General features: G+C 32.8%; 1 protein-coding gene across 1 annotated transcript; it reads left to right on the top strand.

Annotated features, from left to right (window-relative positions):
* Nucleotides 1-5760: 5760 nt before the first annotated feature.
* Nucleotides 5761-19493, top strand: LOC132741691 (uncharacterized; the record flags this gene model as incomplete). Its single annotated transcript, XM_060729920.1, has 2 exons — nt 5761-5969; nt 19351-19493. Coding segments are annotated over exons 1-2 (345 nt in total), but the record flags the coding sequence as incomplete, so codon positions are not given.
* Nucleotides 19494-20971: the final 1478 nt, after the last annotated feature.

The raw sequence follows: 20971 nt of genomic DNA on the forward strand, positions 1-20971 counted from the left end.
CGACTGAGCTTTCGCGGGCGCTTTCACTTTTCCTCAATCAGTGATGGGAAATCAAAATGACACATACACTAGATATTTCGGAAGTAATTTGGAGGAAAGAAATATCAGATCTGATTCATCTAAGATATTTCATATAAAGATGTTCGGCATATGAGGTTCACATTATCATAAGTAAAAAGTTCGACGGTCTGTGCGAGAAAAATGTGCTAAAGTTCTCTACCCTTATCGTTGATACATGTGTAATAATTTGAATATTTTCTGTTTGAATGACTTTAAAGGTTTACAAGTTTTACTTTTTGATTTTGTTTCCTTATTGGTTATGTTTTCACAGTTTGTTTTCGCATCCCTTCATTTTTAAATATTCAGCATAACAATAACAAGGGGAAATAACTAGTATGGATATAATTAGTATTCTTATGCGCTGCATTGCTCTCGTATGAGATCCATCCGCCTACGAAATTTAAAGTTTATAACGAAAATATTTTCGAACAGTAATTCGCAACAGACATAAGAAAAGACGGACGTTCATCTATTTTGAGTTTGTTTTTCTTGATCTTCATGGGGTATTTTCTCTCAGAAACCATTACATGTAAAACATATTTAAGTAAGAATAATGTTTGGCAATATTCTGCAATAAATTTTGGTTTATGCCAACAAAATATCGCACGTTTGAACAGATTTAGTTCAATAGTTAAATATAAATACTTATTAAGTTGTTATTCACCTGTGAAATGGACTCCAATGAGATTTTCTTTTTTACATGAAGGGACGGAAAATATTTTTCAAGATTTTTGTACGAATTGATATAGGCCTAGGTCAATAACTCGTATCCATTCACTCACTCCGCTTCCCAGGGATAATCAATGTAATAGCGCAAACGGAGCAATATTGATAAGCGTTGCAATGTTTGTCACTGAAGTTACCCCAAATATGACATAAACAGCTGAATTTCAATTTAATACTGAGCGTATCTATAAATTATCTATTACACAGTTTTCCATTTTAAGAGCCCATTTGATTTATGGAGAAAAAAAATACATTTGAATAGGCTATTTAAACCTTTATTAGAGTGTTTGAAATATGTTCAAAATGCACGTACCTTAGATATACAGTAGTTTGCCGCTCTTACGAAGAAATGACAGAACATACGCATATGCTTGTTCATATGAAGAAGCACTTACATACGATACCAAAAGTGGTAAGTGTTTCCTTAATTAAAGATAATTTCTATTTTCAAAATGAAGGTTGAATCAACAACGATGATGATAGTAGAAAAAAACAACAGTTAAATGTTTATAAAAACACACCTGAAACAAATTATCAATAACTTCCTTAGTTTTTTTTTTCTTTTCTTGCGATGACACATTAGAAGTATCACTTAAACAAAACTTCAACGAAACTTTAGAAGTACATGACAATTGTTCAAGAGAATTTTTAATGGTTTTAATTTAAAGTTTGGTTTTGGGATATTTTCCTCTACGAAATTAGATATATAGGAAAATTTCAAATAAAGTATTCACACAACACTTTACTGACTTAAAAGTACACTTGTGTGATTTAATAATTTTAATAAAATATAAAAAAGTGTTGATTTGAGTTAATCTATTTGTGTTATTTCTTTATGTGTCAGCCATGCACGAAGGGAATTTAGGTTGGTTCATTTGTTGACCTGGTCAAATTAAGACCCATTAAGCCCGAATAGTTCTATTATTTTTATTTCTCATAAACGTTTTATTTACAGTTTCCAAAAAGATACTTATTAGCCATCATGAAAAAACTATCCTTTGCTTCTCAATTGGAATAATTATCGTAATTTAGTATAGTGTATGGTATGCTACATTTACGGCACATACTTCAAGTTCAGCTCTTCTTTTTTTCAGTTGGTTAACTATGTCCATTATCAAAACATTATTAAACACATTTTTGACATTTCTAAGGATTACTGATTTCTGAAGCATACTTAAAATCAAGATATGTACATCCTGACATTCAACGAGGTTTTGATTTTTGAGTAACTGTCTCATTTAACAGAGTCAGCTCTTTGCCAAGATAGCTTTGATTAAATGCTGAATATTTCTTATACCGTATCAATGCTGTACATGGTCAATTTCAGTGATACCATGATGAATATTAGTAATATGGTCACCAATCAATAGGCCTATTTAGCTTGGATGTGCACGGATGTGCATGTTGGTCTAACTCTAGGGGCAATTAGACTGTAATTTCGGATAGAAACAGTAGCATGCAAATGGTTCTGAGATATTTTTTTAAAGAAAACAACTTATTGACCATCCCTATAGTTTCATCAAAACCTGGGACATACTATAACTTTTCGTATGTCCCAGTCAAAACCTAGCATTATCGTACGAGAAGAAGCCATTCAGTACAAAGTCTACTAGTTCCATAAGTTCTGGTAGGTCTCTCTTTCAATAAACTTGAAACATTTTTATTCACTCTCTTTTTGTAACTTAGGAACCATCGATCATTCCTGAAAGTTTTCGTTAGGACCTGCTATGTGGATAGGACTGCTCCACTTTTTGTGGAGTAATACACACGAATCAAATTTATGATGTTTAGGAGCACATGTGATGACGGTTGATTTGCAAAGAATTATTACATATTGCATGAACATAAGTATTAACTAAATACTACAAAACATACTCAATAATGCGTATATAATTATGACGAACTTTACAATGTGGCTCAAAGTATATATTTATAAGCAGGATGCTGTCCATGTCTCTCTTAAGTAATTTACTGCTTACTACATGTACATATGTTTCTAAAGTTAAAAAAAGCACTAGCCTATTAATATTTAAATCCCTATACTTTGTCGATTAAAGGCCGTGTACATATCAAAGAATGAGCGATGTTTGTCTGCTTTTCAAACAAATCTAGGTTAGTATGTCAACTGATTGACATGATTAGTATTAAAATTATAAAAGGATATAGAAACCTTGAAAACACGACCAAGTTTGTTTACAAGCGGCAGTGGTACAAATGAACAAGCGACAGTGGCAAATGAATGCTACCCTCCATGGCACCGTCTGAAGGGAAAATTCAACATTTAGACACGAAAATGGTTATAAATTTATCAAAATTGCGAAACATCCGCAGATTTATTTCATCGGCTTGGACTAAGGAACCTTTAATATGACAGTTGTTAGAACAGTAGCATGTACACGTGATACCCTTTAATATACCATACCCTACACGATAAAACGGAGTTAAAAAGAGCGAACAAGAATAAATGATTGATATTTTAGACTTTCAGTACATAGAATTACATTGTTTTACTTTATAGGTATATCAATCATTTTTTACATATCATTGTTTCTTTGTTTTTCGCGTTAATGCCTGTTGCTTTTAAACGTTTCTGACGCAAACAGCTGTCACCGTGAAAGCTGTTGCCTTTCCGTTTATCTCGTACATGCAATCAATACGTCTTAATGTCCAAAATGGCTCTTAATGACAAAAATGTTTCCACAATATGCAAAATAATTTGTTTGAATATGTGACTCAAAAGTGTTTGTTTTGACGAACGCTCCGAAAGTGTACACATAATAACGGATTTTCAAATAAAAACAGGTATGACACTCTTTTGCATGTTATCGTTTTGTTTCGTATCTTGTACGAATAATGTATCTTTCTGTCCCAGTTCGTATTGATAAAACTAGTATTAATATATAGTATTAATATAATATAAATTAGTACTCAAAAAGATTACTTTACAGGACTTTTCAAAAACATCATCTTCCGACGATTTAAGGCCTGAAGTTCTTCATGTATTATATTAAGAAAAAAGATAAAGGTAACTCAGGTACCTTTGTTATTCTTTTACTAAACTAAAAACAAGCAAGGAAAAACAACAAAAATTAAGCGCGTAACTTTGTCAGGCCCCGAGAAGATTGTTTTGGACTGGATTGTCAGCGTTTTGGCGTATTGAAATAGATAAGTTTTACCATACAACCATAAACAACAACAATAATAAACGTTTTATTTAATACCTGAAGTGCTAACTTGGAATGTGAGAAAACAAAAATATAACAAAAGATTAAAAACAAAGTGAAGTGAAACAGAGTAAATCAGAAGTGAAACTATGCAAAGATAAAAAAAGCAGACAGCAGCAACTATCCGGATATGGGCCGAGAATACAGAATTTAGCATTCTTTAGAAAGATTTTAATTACCTCCCTTTTATCGGAAAACGCAATTTGCACAAAACGCTATTGTCCAGAATGGTAAAATTATCGTAGGATACCCACAGCCGAACAATTAACTTTTATCATTGATAGGAGCACTTGTCCGCAGTAAAATCCATGTTTTAAAATCCTAACCGATAACCATTTACCCTAATTCATAATTTACAGATTTTTGGCATATTGCATTATCTAACCCTTAATTATACCAGTAATACTCATTCTCAAATTTGAATGTGAATGATATTTGCATTGGTTGAAACACGGATTTATATTACATAATAATACGTAATATAAATCCATGGTTGAAATACGTAAACAATTTTGCACCATAAAAAATACTATGCCAAAAGAGCATGTAGGTGTTGCATACATGCCATATTTCCAGCCACCCAGATAGTAGGGGTGTAACAATACAGCAAAAACTGTATTGCAATATATTGCCATTTTGCTGAAGCGAATTGCAATATATTGCAATACGTATTGTCGTGTATATGTTTTGATGTAAAGATGGAGTAACATTTATATATTATTATTATATGTATATATCTTTAGTAGAAACTTAATAAAAATGTAAGGAATAAATAGAAAGTAGTGTCACACAATTTGATAAACAAAACTAGTCGCATGTGACCTTTCACATATGGGCCGCTTATGTAAATTATGCGGCCGCTTATTGACTTTTAAGTGTACTTGTTGTCGGATACTTTTTTCTTACGTTGGCGCCAACAAAATTTGCCAATTAAAGATTTTATGTGAAATTTGTACAAAATTAGAAGGCAATTAATTGAAAGTGATGATTTTTATAAAATACCGGTTTTCCAAAAATCGTACCGCGGTTCGAAATTTATTTTTTCATATTGCAATATATCGGTATACCGGTAAACCGTTACACCCTTACCAGATAGGGGGATTTGGCTTTACACTGTTGTATATTGTACACATCAAAATGTACCAAATATTTTTCCCAATTAATAAGTAAATACACAAGTCAATTAATAAGTAAGTTTACTTTGCAAAATTTCCCAAACTGGGCAAGATACTGTATCCCAAAATGGTTAGGAACAAGCACTGGTACTCTGCTCTTCTTATTTTTGAGTTTTTGCCCTTTGTTAATTTTCATACTATATTTTTATACAGGCCATTTCTACTTCATAGGATGATAGATCTTATTAAGAAGAAGTGCAGTGCTCAAGAACTGGTTATTTACAGTTCTTATTTTTTTAGTAATTGCCCTTTGTTAATTTTCAATGATAAATGTTAATTGTTCGGCCATGGCAGATCTTATTGATAAGAAGTGCAGTGCACAGAAACTACTGCTCTGCATTTCTTATTTTTTGAGTTATTGCCCTTTGTTAATTTTCATATTTCATTTTTGTCCTTGCCATTTATCCTAAACTATATTGTTCACAAGGCGACACATCCGGCTCGCAGAGTTCTATATATATTAATATAGACAAATTAAAAAGTCCACACAGTCAGGCAAGCCCAGTCTTTTATCAAAGTTGCATAATATATATCTTCCAAAAAGTGACCTTAAATTTCAACATTCTATCTTTTTTAAATAGAATGAAGCCAAAACATTCCGACTGGCAGCCATTAGACCTTGTTGACAAGGAAGCGATTCAGCCATTACGATCATATAACAGTCGTGTAGCATCGGGTGACAATCGTTATTACACACTGGACACAGAAGAACACGATTTTTATGACCGAGAACTTGATAATGATAATGCTGATGATGATGATAATATAGAATTTTTAGGAAAAGGTAAAAATGTATGTTAATACATATTGGTGAAGGTGTTTTAAAGCGGCTTTCAGCTTTTCTAAAGTTAAATATGATATTTTTTGATAAATCGTTTCATATAATTGTCAAATCAAAAGAATAAAGGTGGAAAATGAAATTTACTGACCATGAATACTTAAACAATAAGGAAACACCTCCATCTCTCTTATCTACCGATTTGCTCTCTATATTTAAATTAGCAAAGTGGACGGTTTGTTTCCTTATCTTCTAATTTTAGAAAGGGATGTCACTTGCGCGTTATAAATAGCTCTCCCGACTTTGTTTTGAAAAAGGCTTAACAGTGATACGATGCACTTTTCCAAGATAAAATTATTGAAATACTAATTGTTAATGAAACAACACATAATTTTTTTTCTAACAGAAAATTAAAGCTGAAGGTCGCTCTAAGAGAGTACTTTTTACAAGGACAGACTGTATTATTTATACAAGGGTTTCATTATGTTGAAAATAAGCTGGATTATTGCTTGAAGTTTTAGAATATAATTTTATAATAACAGTGAAAGAGAGAAATAATGTAAAATAATATAAGTTAACCAAATAGTGGCACATGACATGTTGCTTAGGATTTTGTTTTCAACTAGTTCAGGTTTTAATGACACCCCTGTAATAAATGTAAGCTACAATTAAGTTGCTGGTGGATATATTTGGGCATAAAGCCTGCCTGACATATAGTACAGATCGCAGTATATAAACCAGTCTACATATTGTACCCGCATTTAGAAAGATACAAGTTAAAATGAATAGGCTACAGTGATCAGAAGTAACACGCTTGTACTCGCCAGACAGCTTTTTTGTCCAAGAGTTAAAAATATCACCGTCTTAATTTTGGAATTTTTCTTTAAGGCCAAGCATTTGTTGACATGCACTTGGTTAGAAATGAAATATGCTTGAAAAATTAGGCAGATTAGTTTAGCAGAGCCCTAGCGACATACATGTATATTTGATAATATCATATGCATTTGCATTTACCTTCTAATGACCAATTACCTTGTTTTGTATGCTTTTATGAGTATACATCTATATAGTACAGTAAAATTGTGATTTTATTTGCCATTTGATAAATCTGAATTAAAAAGTTGTTATTGGTAAAAAGTAAGGAACTTTCTTATATACCAGGTTATGTTTAATGTTTTTATAATTTTAACTCTGATTTTCACATAAAGTACTATCATAGAAGATATATGAAATTTTGTGAGGGAAATTATGTTTTGATTTTCATTTTTGTAAAATAAGAGAATAGGCTTAATATGGAAATTTTATAATGTAATGTATTTTGTTTTGTTTCCTTGTTCATTTCCTTGTCATTTACAAAGAATAATCACTTAGTAAAGTAGAATGTAAATAATTATCTTAAAGATCCTGTATGCTGTAATTAAGGTTCCTTGTTACCACATTTAAGTGAAATTTTATATATGTATATAATTATGCTTCTAAAACAATTTTCAAACATCAAAGAATATGTAAAGTATGTACTGTATGTTTGTCCACATCATATGTCATCATTAAAATATATGCATTCATTTCTTATTGAAAAGTTTGACTAAAATAAATTTCTAATTACCTCCCTTTATTAACATGAAATGTACATTCGATAATATCTTTACAAATAATGCTTTTTTGGAACTTACAAAATTGATAAATCTTCATTTGAGCTTTATATTTATGATATAAAACCATAAAAAAAATGAGTTACAGGATCTTTAAGAAAATGTCTGAATTCCACATATACTGTACAAATACAAGATTTACATAAATGTTGATTTTACAATGCAAACAAGAGAAAACAGAGTGTTTCATGTTGTTGATTGATAAGTTTCAATATTTGTGCCCAAACTTAGCTCAACTAGGAAAGCATCTATTAGTAATTCCGATGTTGCTTGTTTGAGGCCACATTTCTCCTTGACAACTGACCTTGAAGATTGGGCAAATGGTCATTTGTCTCTCATGGATGATTGAGTAATCATGTGAGATAAGTTGTTGGTCACTTGTGGAGTAATTGATAATTACTAGTTAGTTATTCTTGAAGAGCTGCTTAGGGGGATCAGCTGCTAAAATATGACAAAAAAAAATGTGTTAAAATCCGAATTTAAAACCAGGAAAGCAATAAACAGAAGTTTTAAATTTTAGTTATCTATTTCCGGTACATTATGTCTGAGAAACTTCCATACAAAACACTTAATCACACATTACTAAAAAATCAAAGAAGCTTAAATGATAGTTTAAATATATGTCCAATGAGTACTTTTAAAATTATAACATGACACCAGAATTTAACAAAAAATTTTGAGAAATGACAAAAAAAAACATATTTGGGGTTAATGGGCATTTAAAACCTGTGCACCAAAATTTATTAAACCAATGTTAGATCAGTTTTGATATAAAGAAGAAAAGAAGATTAAAACATGTTTTTAGTTGGCAAGAATAAGATTGTAGATCCGGTGTTAGGTTCACCTCTTGTTTCAAGTTACATTAACAATGTTTATTTTTTGTCACCTCTACAGGGTAGTGGTGACATATAGGGATCACTTCTCTATCGTCTGTCTGTCCATCTGTCTGTCTGTCTGTCCATCTGTCACAAAACTTTTCCAGACTACTCTTTAGAAACTACTGGTGCAATTTCATCCAAACTTTACAGGAATTATCAGTACCAAGCCTTGTTGTGCATATCATCAGCATTTTCATGTTCAGTGATTTTTGTCAGAGTTATGGCCCTTTAATATTATTGTTTTCAAGTTTGTCCAGACTACTCCTCTTATACCACTAATGCAATTTCAGTGAAAATTTACAGGATTGATCTGTAACTCAAGTGCTTGGGCATATTTCAGGGTTTTTCCATTTGAATGATTTTGGCTGAGTTATGGCTCTTGGATATAAATCCCATTGCCCTGTTAATGAGCTACACAATAGCTGCAACATGCAATTAGCTATCATGAGGCGACACATGTGATCACTGATCACTCTTGTTTTTTAGTTGTATTGACATCTTGATACATTGTCTACATTTTTCATCTTTGGCATCAGTACATGTTTTGAGTTGCATTCACATCTTATTTTGAGTTATTTAATCTGTTGTTTTTTTTGCATTTTGAATTATAATCACATCCTGTTCCTTATGTTTTTAAGATCCTGTTAAGAGTTAAATTTAAATCTTGTTATTAGTTACATTTACATCTTGTGTTGAGTTACTGATTTACATTTTGTTTTGAGTACATGTAGTTTATAATAGGAATGTGCAGCATCTGTGGCCAAGTGGTTATTAAGGTCGTTGACTATAAAACTACTTGCCCCTCACCGCTATTGGCTTGAACTCCTCCAGGGACTTTGGATTCTTTCATGTGGGGATGTTTTCCAGCTAGCTTATGGGATGTCAGTGTTTCTTATAAGGTGTCCATTCTTACCGAAAACAATGCAAAGAATGGCCCTGAAGTCTTCCTTCACCAGTAAAGCTGGAAAGTCGCCCTATGACCTTTCCTGTACACAAAAGAAAAGAAATTTAATTGAAAATATTTATTTATTTTTTACTGGACAATATACATTATGCTTGACAAATTAAGTCTATCACTTAATAGATGTCATCTGGCTGGAACTCGGCAAAAGTGGGTTTTTCCAACTTATTATGCCTGGGTACAAACAAACTTTTACCTTTATAGAGCGAGCAGTCAACGTGTTGTGCTTATTATGGGTAAGTATTTTACCAAATTGTAACTGTAAATTAAAGTTTGTTTGTACCATGGGATTAGGTGGGAAAACCACAATTACTGAGTTCCAGAGAATCTCTGTTTCAGCAGAATAACTTAGGTTAATTGTTATTTAGAGATTATCTGTCCATGTAAATATAATTACAGTTGGAATATTCAAATGTTTAGGAAATAGATATCAATTCTGAGTGCATTGTTGTAGAATAATGCACGGTTTGAGTTCAAATGCGTAGTAATATAATCACGAAGGCCGATAGGCCTGAGTGATTAATTACAAAGCATTTGAACGAAAAACGTGCATTATTATACAATAATGCACGAAGAATTAATATCTATTTCCATTCTAACACGTCAAGAAAAAGTATAATTATTATTATAAAGTTGGACTTTATGTTTGCGCGTGTTAAATTTTGTTTTCGCCTCAGAGTTTCCAATAGAAACGTTCTTTAAAGCTGTTCCAGTGGGTTGAAAAAAACTGTCGTTAAAATCTTATACCGTGTGTAGAAAACATTTTGAGAATAACGAAATTTTGAAAACGTTGATAAACTTTGTTTGTTTATTTTATTTCAGTCTATAATTTCCAAGCGAAATACAAATTATTAAAAGTGAAATAAAATTAAAACTTAAATCGTCTGCGACGTTAAATGCGTACTTGATTTTGATTGTTTTGCACGTGCTGTTTGGCGCTACACATTGTGACGTCACGTAAACAACACTTTAAACGTCTGTACAGCGTTAACGACTGAATTAAAGATATTGGTGTTTCGGATTTATTTTCTTAGTTAGACCATTTTCTATCATTCTAGATAGTTTTCACAACAAAATTCGACAAAAAAAATTGTTTTTATTTATCAGATTTTTCAAACAAAATGGCGCCCTCAATGTGAAAATACACAGGGAGATAATAAGAACGGCGAGTGCATTGTTGCAGAATAATGCACGCTTCGGGCCTTCTTTGTTTATATAGAAACATTTCCGATAGTGTTAGAATGATTGATAGAATGGCTGTTTGTGTCCTTTATCAGAAAGATATAGAAAACAGATTAACACTATATGGCTCATTGTTTTCTGTATCAAAAGATATAGAAAACAGATTAGCACATAGTGTTAAATGATATAAACATAGCCTTAAGGTACACAGATATAATATATATATATATAAATATACAATCAGCTGGTATACTGTCATTATAATTCATGAAACGGTTGAACGACCCTGATGGTTTAAAGTCCATTCGGCAAATAGGATATACAATTGTAAATAGTAAAAGTTGTAGTGAATTTATGATGTTTTAATGTAGGATATTAGTGTCTAGCTTAATATGTAGGGTGACCTTTTCTATGTTGAATATTTAGATATATATTATCAGTGATAATAATAATAGACAGTGCATTTATGATGCGACTTAGGTGATATCATTATATATTTTGTTCTGGTATTTATAATAACATGTTGAAAGCATTAACGGTTCTGTTTTGTTGTATAAACTTAAAGCTGAATTAGTGGATTTTCTTTCTCAAAGGTGTATTTTCAAAATGGATCAGTAATTTTATTGCTTTTTTCCGAAGGTATAAATAGATTTAATGGAGTCACCAATGTGTGTATTCAGATATTTGGATATTTATTACACCCTTACGGGTTTGATGTTTGAATAATTTTATAAGTGAGATAAAAGGTGGATTAAATATTCATGTACAAATGCTTTTTATGTAGGATTTTGAATTTGTGTGTTTTTATTTCTTATTCTTTACAGTAGCTTAGGATTGAACTATGTTTTGCTGTATATAAAGAAATGATACAGAAATGTATGTTTTATAGAAATTTAATCATATTCGTCACAGATTTTTTAAGTTTTAGGAAAAGTAAATTGTATTCTTAAATTTCAAATTTATAATTTCACAAAGTATTTCATACAGATCATATGCACCAGTCATTTGTGACTATGGTTCCAGGCCTCACCTTTGGGGAAGACACTGCATTGATAGTTTGTCTGTCTGTCTGTTGCACTTACGGTACAATGCTGTGGATTTGTTTTTGTGCAAAATGGGCAGGGGGATATGTCAAATTTGAAGTGCAGGCAAGGGCATAAAGCAGAGATTTAACTGTTTGACTGGGTATTTTCCAGGAGCTTGATTACAATTATGCCAAATTACCATGCAATAGACTAAGCCTAGTTTGAAACCTTTAAGTTTGGAACTTCTATAGATTCAAAATTTGTGAACAAGTGTTATTGATTTGAAACCATATGTTTTTATTTTTACAGTTAAAAGAATTTAAAGGCACCAATAAGAAAATTTAGAACTTTGATACTAAGTTTGCACTGAACTAGACTAAAGTTTTGATATTTTTAAAACTTTTGAAATGCTGAATTTCTTAATGCTACAATGAGTGGAGAAGAAAGTGATTATGTTATAAATATAAAAGCAGAATATAAAGATATTGATAGTTCAATAGAAAAGAAAGCTCGGAATAGAATGGTGGCGGAAGGATACAAGTATCATATCCTTGGTGATAAGGAAGATCCTGGTGTTCTAGGTAAAAATAATAAGTTCTCGTTTATTTCTTTTGTTTTATAAGTTGTAATTTTAAAGCAGCTGGCCGTCAGATTAATTTACTATTTCATAATTGATACAACCTAAATATTATGTTTTGTTTAATTTTTAACATAATAATTTTTTTGTTTTTAAAGTAAAACCCTTAACTTTTAACATAAACAATTCAATTTATAGTCAGTATATGGCACTAGGTATCATGAAACATGTAGAATTCATATCCATAGATTATTTTCCTGCCAGTGCCAAACCCAGCTGTTACAAAATCAAAGTACCAAGCCAGCACATCAAAATGAAATTTAAACATATTTGCTAATACTTCATAACATTCATGTTGATTTTAATGAAAATTTTAAAAATTGTTCTGATGAGTGAAAAGTTAATGTTTGTCAAGTGTACAAGTAAAGTGATTTTACCTTGCCTTAGGCTCCTACAATAGCCATTATAACTCTATTAGTATAAAACTTGGAAGAAATATGAAAAAAAAAAATTCTGTCATATTTTGTATAAAGTATTCAGTATTATGTGGGACTGCATTTGATGTATACATTTCTTAAGCTATTTGAGCCTCGTCACGACAAAACCAACGTAATGTCTTTGCGACCAGCATGGATCCAGACCAGCCTGCGCGTCCGCGCAGTCTGATCAGGATCCATGCTGTTCGCTTTCAGTTTCTCTACTTGTTATAGGGTTTGTAAGCGAACAGCATGGATCCTTATCAGACTGCACGGATGTGCAGGCTGGTCTGGATCCATGCTGGTCGCAAACCCATTATGTTGGTTTTTGTCATGACGTGGCTCATTTATACATTCTGAATATGTTTGATTACCTTATTTATCTGAAGGCTTGCTGCTTTAAGCATGATAATAGTTCATTTTATCTTTGTTTTTAACCCTTAATACCATGCTAAATATATATTAGAATTATGTACATGTACTTGTCAATCTTTCAATCCAGACAAAACCATTCAACATTAATAGAGACTTTTTCAAAATATTTAATGACTGAATAGCGAACAGTGCAGACCATTACCACACAACACATGACCTGCCGGCTGATCTTGGTCTGCACTGGTGGCATGAGTTACTGAGATTCCTTTGAGGCTTGCATTTTAAGGTTATTTGAACCACCATTGCATATAATGATCTTTTGTAATCAACGTTGATCATTTATTGGTCAGTCAGTTTATGATCAGTCTATCAGTCAGTGTTTTAGGATATCTTACACTCTTAATATTTTTAAGATTTTGAAATTATTTCATGAATTTTAACATTAAATTTTATAGATATGTTCTTTGTTTGTTTTACAAGTTTCCAAAATTGTAGAATTGTAATTGTAGTGCAGTACTCAAGCTAAGTAATGGTGATGCATTATCTTACAAAAATAGTAATAAAGTAATTAGTAATTGTAATAAGATAAACTGTAATATACTGGTAAGTGTATTATTTCACTATTAGTAAGTTATTGACCTCTCATCTGTCTGATTCAACTGCACAATTCTGAAAATAATCAGGCACACTGTCTTATACTTGTTTCAAAGACACATTTTAGAAATGTCTAGTTTTAAGAACTGAGAATTGTTTCAAGTACAGGTCTTGTTAGATGTGTCTTGATAATACAGTTAAACCCTACCAGAAAGACTACTACTGATACTGTCTAATGAAATGCTTTTGATAGCAGGTGGTCTTTATAAAGGAGCATGGACCTCCCTTCCAGTTAGCTCAATAGGTAGAGCGTTGGACTGTAAATCTGGCGACCCGTGGTTCAATTCCCGGAAGGCGCAGGCCACTTTTGTTTTGATTGATCATGAAATCCTTTCTACAGTCATTTGCAATGTACCTCTGCTCTTGCATGGACAGAAGTAATCTGAGTTCCTTGCAAAAGTGAAGGCAACTAGTTCTGGTTAACTGCTTGACAGCCTGCCCAGGAACAATGCAGTGGAAGAACTGGTAAATTCAATGTGGCTTACTGCTGCGATCCGTAGTAAAAACTACCAACACCACCACCACTCCCAGTCATTTTATTATGCTCCCCGAAAAATTTCGGGGGAGCATATAGTCGGCGCAATGTCCGTCTGTCCGTCCGTTTTCTTGTCCAGAGCATAACTTGAAAACCCTTGGAGATAATTTGTTTAAACTTCATACAGTGGTAGAGGGCATTGAGATGGAGTGCAGTGTCAAAGAACCATAACTCTATTTTGCCCGGTTTTTGAGTTATCTCCCCTTATAGAAAAATCTTGTCCGGGCCATAACTCTAAAACTATAAGAGATATGAACATGAAACTTTGTAGGTGAATAGATCTCAATGGGTAGATGTGCAGTGCATAAGAACAATAACTCTTTTTGTCCTAATTTTGGAGTTATTGCCCTTTGTTAATTTCAACACTTTGAACTTCGTCCGGAACATAACTCTAAAACTATAAGAGATATCAAGATGAAACATTGTAGGTAGATAGATCTCATTGACTAGAAGTGCAGTGCAAAAGAACCATAACTCTGTGAAAAATCTTGTCCGGGGCATAACTCTAAAACTATAAGAGATATCAAGATGAAACATTGTAGGTAGATAGATCTCATTGACAAGAAGTGCAGTGCAAAAGAACCATAACTCTGTTAAGCCTTATTTTTGAATTATCTCCCCTTATAGAAAAATCTTGTCCGGGGCATAACTCTAAAACTATAAGAGATATCAACACGAAACTTTGTAGGTGAATAGATCTCAATAGGTAGATGTGCAGTGCATAAGAACAATAAGTCTTTTTGTCCTAATTGTGGAGTTATTGCCCTTTGTTAATTTCAACACTTTGAACTTTGTCCGGAACATAACTCTAAAACTATAAGAGATATCAAGATGAAACATTGTAGGTAGATAGATCTCATTGACAAGAAGTGCAGTGCAAAAGAACCATAACTCTGTTAAGCCTTATTTTTGAATTATCTCCCCTTATAGAAAAATCTTGTCCGGGGCATAACTCTAAAACTATAAGAGATATCAAGATGAAACATTGTAGGTAGATAGATCTCATTGACAAGAAGTGCAGTGCAAAAGAACCATAACTCTGTTAAGCCTTATTTTTGAATTATCTCCCCTTATAGAAAAATCTTGTCCGGGGCATAACTCTAAAACTATAAGAGATATCAACACGAAACTTTGTAGGTGAATATATCTCAATAGGTAGATGTGCAGTGCATAAGAACAATAAGTCTTTTTGTCCTAATTGTGGAGTTATTGCCCTTTGTTAATTTCAACACTTTGAACTTTGTCCGGAACATAACTCTAAAACTATAAGAGATATCAAGATGAAACATTGTAGGTAGATAGATCTCATTGACTAGAAGTGCAGTGCAAAAGAACCATAACTCTGTTAAGCCTTATTTTTGAATTATCTCCCCTTATAGAAAAATCTTGTCCGGGGCATAACTCTAAAACTATAAGAGATATCAAGATGAAACATTGTAGGTAGATAGATCTCAATGGGTAGAAGTGCAGTGCAAAAGAACCATAACTCTGTTAAGCCTTATTTTTGAATAATCTCCCCTTATAAAAAATCATGTCATGGGCATAACTCTAAAACTATAAGAGATATCAACATGAAACTTTGTAGGTGAATAGATCTCAATAGGTAGATGTGCAGTGCATAAGAACAATAACTCTTTTTGTCCTTTGGAGTTATTGCCCTTTGTTAATTTCAACACTTTGAACTTTGTCCGGAACATAACTCTAAAACTATAAGAGATATCAAGATGAAACATTGTAGGTAGATAGATCTCATTGACTAGAAGTGCAGTGCAAAAGAACCATAACTCTGTTAAGCCTTATTTTTGAATTATCTCCCCTTATAGAAAAACTTGTCCGGGGCATAACTCTAAAACTATAAGAGATATCAAGATGAAACATTGTAGGTAGATAGATCTCATTGACTAGAAGTGCAGTGCAAACAAACCATAACTCTGTTAAGCCTTATTTTTGAATTATCTCCCCTTATAGAAAAATCTTGTCCGGGGCATAACTCTAAAACTATAAGAGATATCAACATGAAACTTTGTAGGTGAATAGATGTCAATGGGTAGATGTGCAGTGCATAAGAACAATAACTCTTTTTGTCCTAATTTTGGAGTTATAGCCCTTTGTTGATTTTAACACTGAACTTTGTCCGGAACATAACTCTAAAACTATAAGAGATATCAAGATGAAACATTGTAGGTAGATAGATCTCATTGAGTAGAAGTGAAGTGCAAAAAAACCATTACTCTGTTAAGCCTCATTTTTGAATTATCTCCCCTTTTAGAAAAATCTTGTACTGGACATAGCTGTAAAACTATAAGAGATATCAACATGAAACTTTGTAGGTAGATGTATCTCAATGGGTAGATGTGCAGTGCACGAGAATCATAACTCTGCCTTGCCTAATTCTGGAGTTATTGCCATTTGTTTATTTTTACTTTTTGAAGTTGTCAGGAACATAACTCGGAAACCATAAGAGATATCAACAAGAAACTTTGTAAGTTGATAGATAACAGTGATAAGAAATGCAGTGCAAAGAACAGTAACTCTGCCTTTCCTAATTTTGGAATTATTGCACTTTGAACTTTTTCCAGGGACATAACTCTGAAACTACAAGAGGTGTACTTTCCTGTGTCCAAAACCTATTCGGGGAGCATCACCCGGCTCAAACCAGGCTCTTGTTCTTTTGTTCTTCATACAGAGACTCTATGTAGTTTTTTGACATGAACCGAAAACATTTCTTTGAATTTTTTGTACAATGTACTATTTGATTTAAATGGGGACAAATAACTATTATATCATGTGCTCACATAGTTTTTCCAAAATAATGATTTAAATTGTAAAAATGACCCAAAAATGAAAAGCGTTTTAATGTGCTTTAATTCAGTTTGGGCACAAAGGTAACACAAAATACGATTTTCAATTTTATTCTGAGTATATTTCTTTAACATCTTTCTGTTTGAAGTGCCTGAGTTGATCTATGTAAGAAGTTCAAAACTCATTGAAGTACCTTCAATGATGATATTAAGGCTGATTTTTTTTTCTATAGATAATTTTGTTTGTGTTATTTCCAGAGTTTCATTTATTGTTATACATGTATATGATAATGTGTTGTCAAACTTGAATTGTTCATATTTTTCATAGAAGTAATTAAAGAAGACTTTATTCAGCAGCTTGGACATTCTATTCAATTTAAAGCAATTTATACCCACAAATATATGTAAATCCTTTTAACTTACTGAATTTATATTTACCAGCTGTGTTTCATATTAAATATTACCAGTTCATGTTTTATTTGATACATAGTTTGTGGTTGAATATTGCATCCGTATTCTAAAAAATCAGCTGTTTGTTTTCAATAACATTGTCAGGGTGTACTCACCAGTGCTTCTGTCAGAGTCACATTTTGGTTAATTATGCCCCCATTTCGAAGAAAAGGGGGTATATTGCTTTGCACTTGTCGGTCCGTCGGTCCGTAGACCAAATGGTTTCCGAGTGATAACTAAAGAACCCTTAGGCCTAGGAACTTCAAACTTGGTATGGTGATTGGTCATGACCAGTAGATGACCCCTATTGATTTTGGGGTCAAGGGGTCAAAGGTCAAGGTCACATTGACCTTGTAAGCAAAAACGGTTTCCGATCAATAACTAAAGAACCTTAAGGCCTAGGAACTTAAAACTTGGTATGGTGATTGGTCATGATCAGTAGATGACCCCTATTGATTTTGGGGTCAAGGGGTCAAAGGTCAAGGTCACATTGACCTTGTAAGCAAAAACGGTTTCCGATCAATAACTAAAGAACTTTAAGGCCTAGGAACTTCAAACTTGGTATGGTGATTGGTCATGATCAGTAGATGACCCCTATTGATTTTGGGGTCAAGGGGTCAAAGTTTTATTTGATACATAGTTTGTGGTTGAATATTGCATCCGTATTCTAAAAAATCAGCTGTTTGTTTTCAATAACATTGTCAGGGTGTTTGTCCTCCAATGCATTTATACATATTGTAAGGTTTCTAAACATTAAATGCATCCGTATTCTAAAAACTTGACTGTTTGTTTAATAACAAAGTCAGGGTGTTAGTTCTCTTAATTAAAAGCATTTACATATTGTAAGGTTAATAAACATAAAGATATACGTTTGTATATTTGGTGATAAGTTAAGTTAATGGATACAATAGAGGGTGATATAAAGTACAGAATTAAACAAATGGTAAAAATATGGGTGATACTTATAGGTTATTAAATATTTCACTGTACAATACGTGAATAAATTTAGACGAGTACACAGCTGGAAGAACCATATTGGACGAGCCACCATGAAAGTGTAATATGATTTCTAAAGCTGTGTACGAGTTTAGATATATCCCCATATTGTACTTGCTTATTGTTTAATAACCTGCTTATTCTATATCCAAATTACATTAGGAAACATATTATTGTTCAGCGTTGAAGTTGCAAGATGTTTGCACCACTCTTAGTAGAATTTGTTCGGATAGTTTTATCATGAAAGGCTTTTATCGTAGACGCCACTAACATGTAAAAGACCAAACACACTTAACTGTCCGATATAAGATAATCATATTAGATGCTACATTAAACAATATGGATATATATTGGATGATCATAATTGTATAATAATTATGCTTTATGCAAAATTAACTTTTAGCTTTCCATTATGATCTGATATATTGTAAATATTGCCTTATAAGAATAACTATTTGGGTACAAATAGTATGAAAAATCATTCATTGTTTTTGTGATCTAAAATTAATAATTTATCATTTAATGGTATTTATGGTTTGTGTGCCAATGAAATCTCTCTATTTTGTTTAAATTTTGCCGAGATATTTACCATACAGTGCTGTAACTCAACTGTATGTAGTAAATTTAAAATTTATATGTTAATTGAGCTGATTTAATGGGACTCTGCCTCTTTACATAATGCACTCGATTTGAATGGCGGGGCTAACTGTAAACTTAACAAACAAATTTTTTTTTTTAAATAAGTGCATGTATAGTTGTCCAACATTTAGGTAACCACATATATGTAGTATTTATTCTAAATATATTGTCATTTTTTTCTGACAGATCCAATAGAACAAAAGGAAAGTTCGAGACATCGTCGACAGAATGACAAGTTGAAGATTCTACTAGTGTTTGGTGTAATACTGCTCACTTGCCTAGTGACTGTGATCATCTTTCAACATTTTAGAACAAAGAGTATAGACAAGGTAAAAATCATTTAACATACACATGAAAACTAGGCAGTGAGAAAATAAATTTACATTAATGAAATAATTATAAAATTGGAAATAATAGAACTTTGATAAATAAATCTATATACATGTATAGATTGGTTTGTGTATAGTGTTTTTTTAGCTCATCTATTTTAAGATAAGGATGAGCTGTACTCACCCCTGCTTCTGTCAGAGTCACATTTTGGTTAATTATGCCCCCATTTCGAAGAAAAGGGGGTATATTGCTTTGCACTTGTCGGTCCGTCGGTCCGTAGACCAAATGGTTTCCGAGTGATAACTAAAGAACCCTTAGGCCTAGGAACTTCAAACTTGGTATGGTGATTGGTCATGACCAGTAGATGACCCCTATTGATTTTGGGGTCAAGGGGTCAAAGGTCAAGGTCACATTGACCTTGTAAGCAAAAACGGTTTCCGATCAATAACTAAAGAACTTTAAGGCCTAGGAACATCAAACTTGGTATGGTGATTGGTCATGATCAGTAGATGACCCCTATTGATTTTGGGGTCAAGGGGTCAAAGTTCAAGGTCACATTGACCTCTTGGGTAAAAACTGTTTCTGATCAATAACAAAAGAACCCTTAGGCCTAGGAACTTCAAACTTGGTATGGTGATTGGTTATGACCAGCAGATGACCCCTATTGATTGTGGGGTTAAGGGGTCAAAGGTCAAGGTCACATTGACCTTGTAGGTAAAAACAGTTTCCGATCAATAACGAAAGAACCCTTAGGCCTAGGGACTTCAAACTTGATATGGTGATTGGTCATGATCAGTAGATGACCCCTATTGATTTTGGGGTCAAAGGTCAAGGTCAATTTGACCTCTTAGGCAAAAACGGTGTCAGATCAATAACTTAAGAACCCTTAGGCCTAGGAACTTCAAACTTGGTATGGTGATTGGTCATGACCAGCAGATGACCTATTGATTTTGGGGTCAAGGGGTCAAAGGTCAAGGTCACATTGACCTTGTAGGTAAAAACATTTTCCGATCAATTAACTAAAAACGCTTAGGCCTAGGAACTTCAAACTTTGTATGATGATTGGTCGTGACCAGCAGATGACCCCTATTGAGTTTTGGGTCAAGGGGTCAAAGGTCAAGGTCACATTGACCTTGTAAGTAAAAACGGTTTCTGATCAATAACTTAAGAACGCTTAGGCCTAGGAACTTCAAACTTGCTATGGTGATTTGTCATGACAAGCAGATTACCCTTATTGATTTTGGGATCAAGGGGTCAAAGGTCAAGGTCACATTGACATTGTAAGTAAAAACGGTTTCTGATCAATAACTAAAGAACCCTTGGGGTTAGGAACTTCAAACTTGGCATGGTGATTGGTCATGAGCAGCAGATGACCCCTATTGATTTTGGGGTCAAAGGTCAAGGTCACATTGACCTTGTATGTTAAAAACGGTTTCTGATCAATTAACTAAAAACGCTTAGGCCTAGGAACTTCAAA

The sequence above is a fragment of the Ruditapes philippinarum genome, unplaced genomic scaffold (assembly GCF_026571515.1).
Source record: "Ruditapes philippinarum isolate M1 unplaced genomic scaffold, ASM2657151v2 ctg5187_1_1_1_1, whole genome shotgun sequence".
In the NCBI taxonomy this organism is placed as follows: domain Eukaryota; kingdom Metazoa; phylum Mollusca; class Bivalvia; order Venerida; family Veneridae; genus Ruditapes; species Ruditapes philippinarum.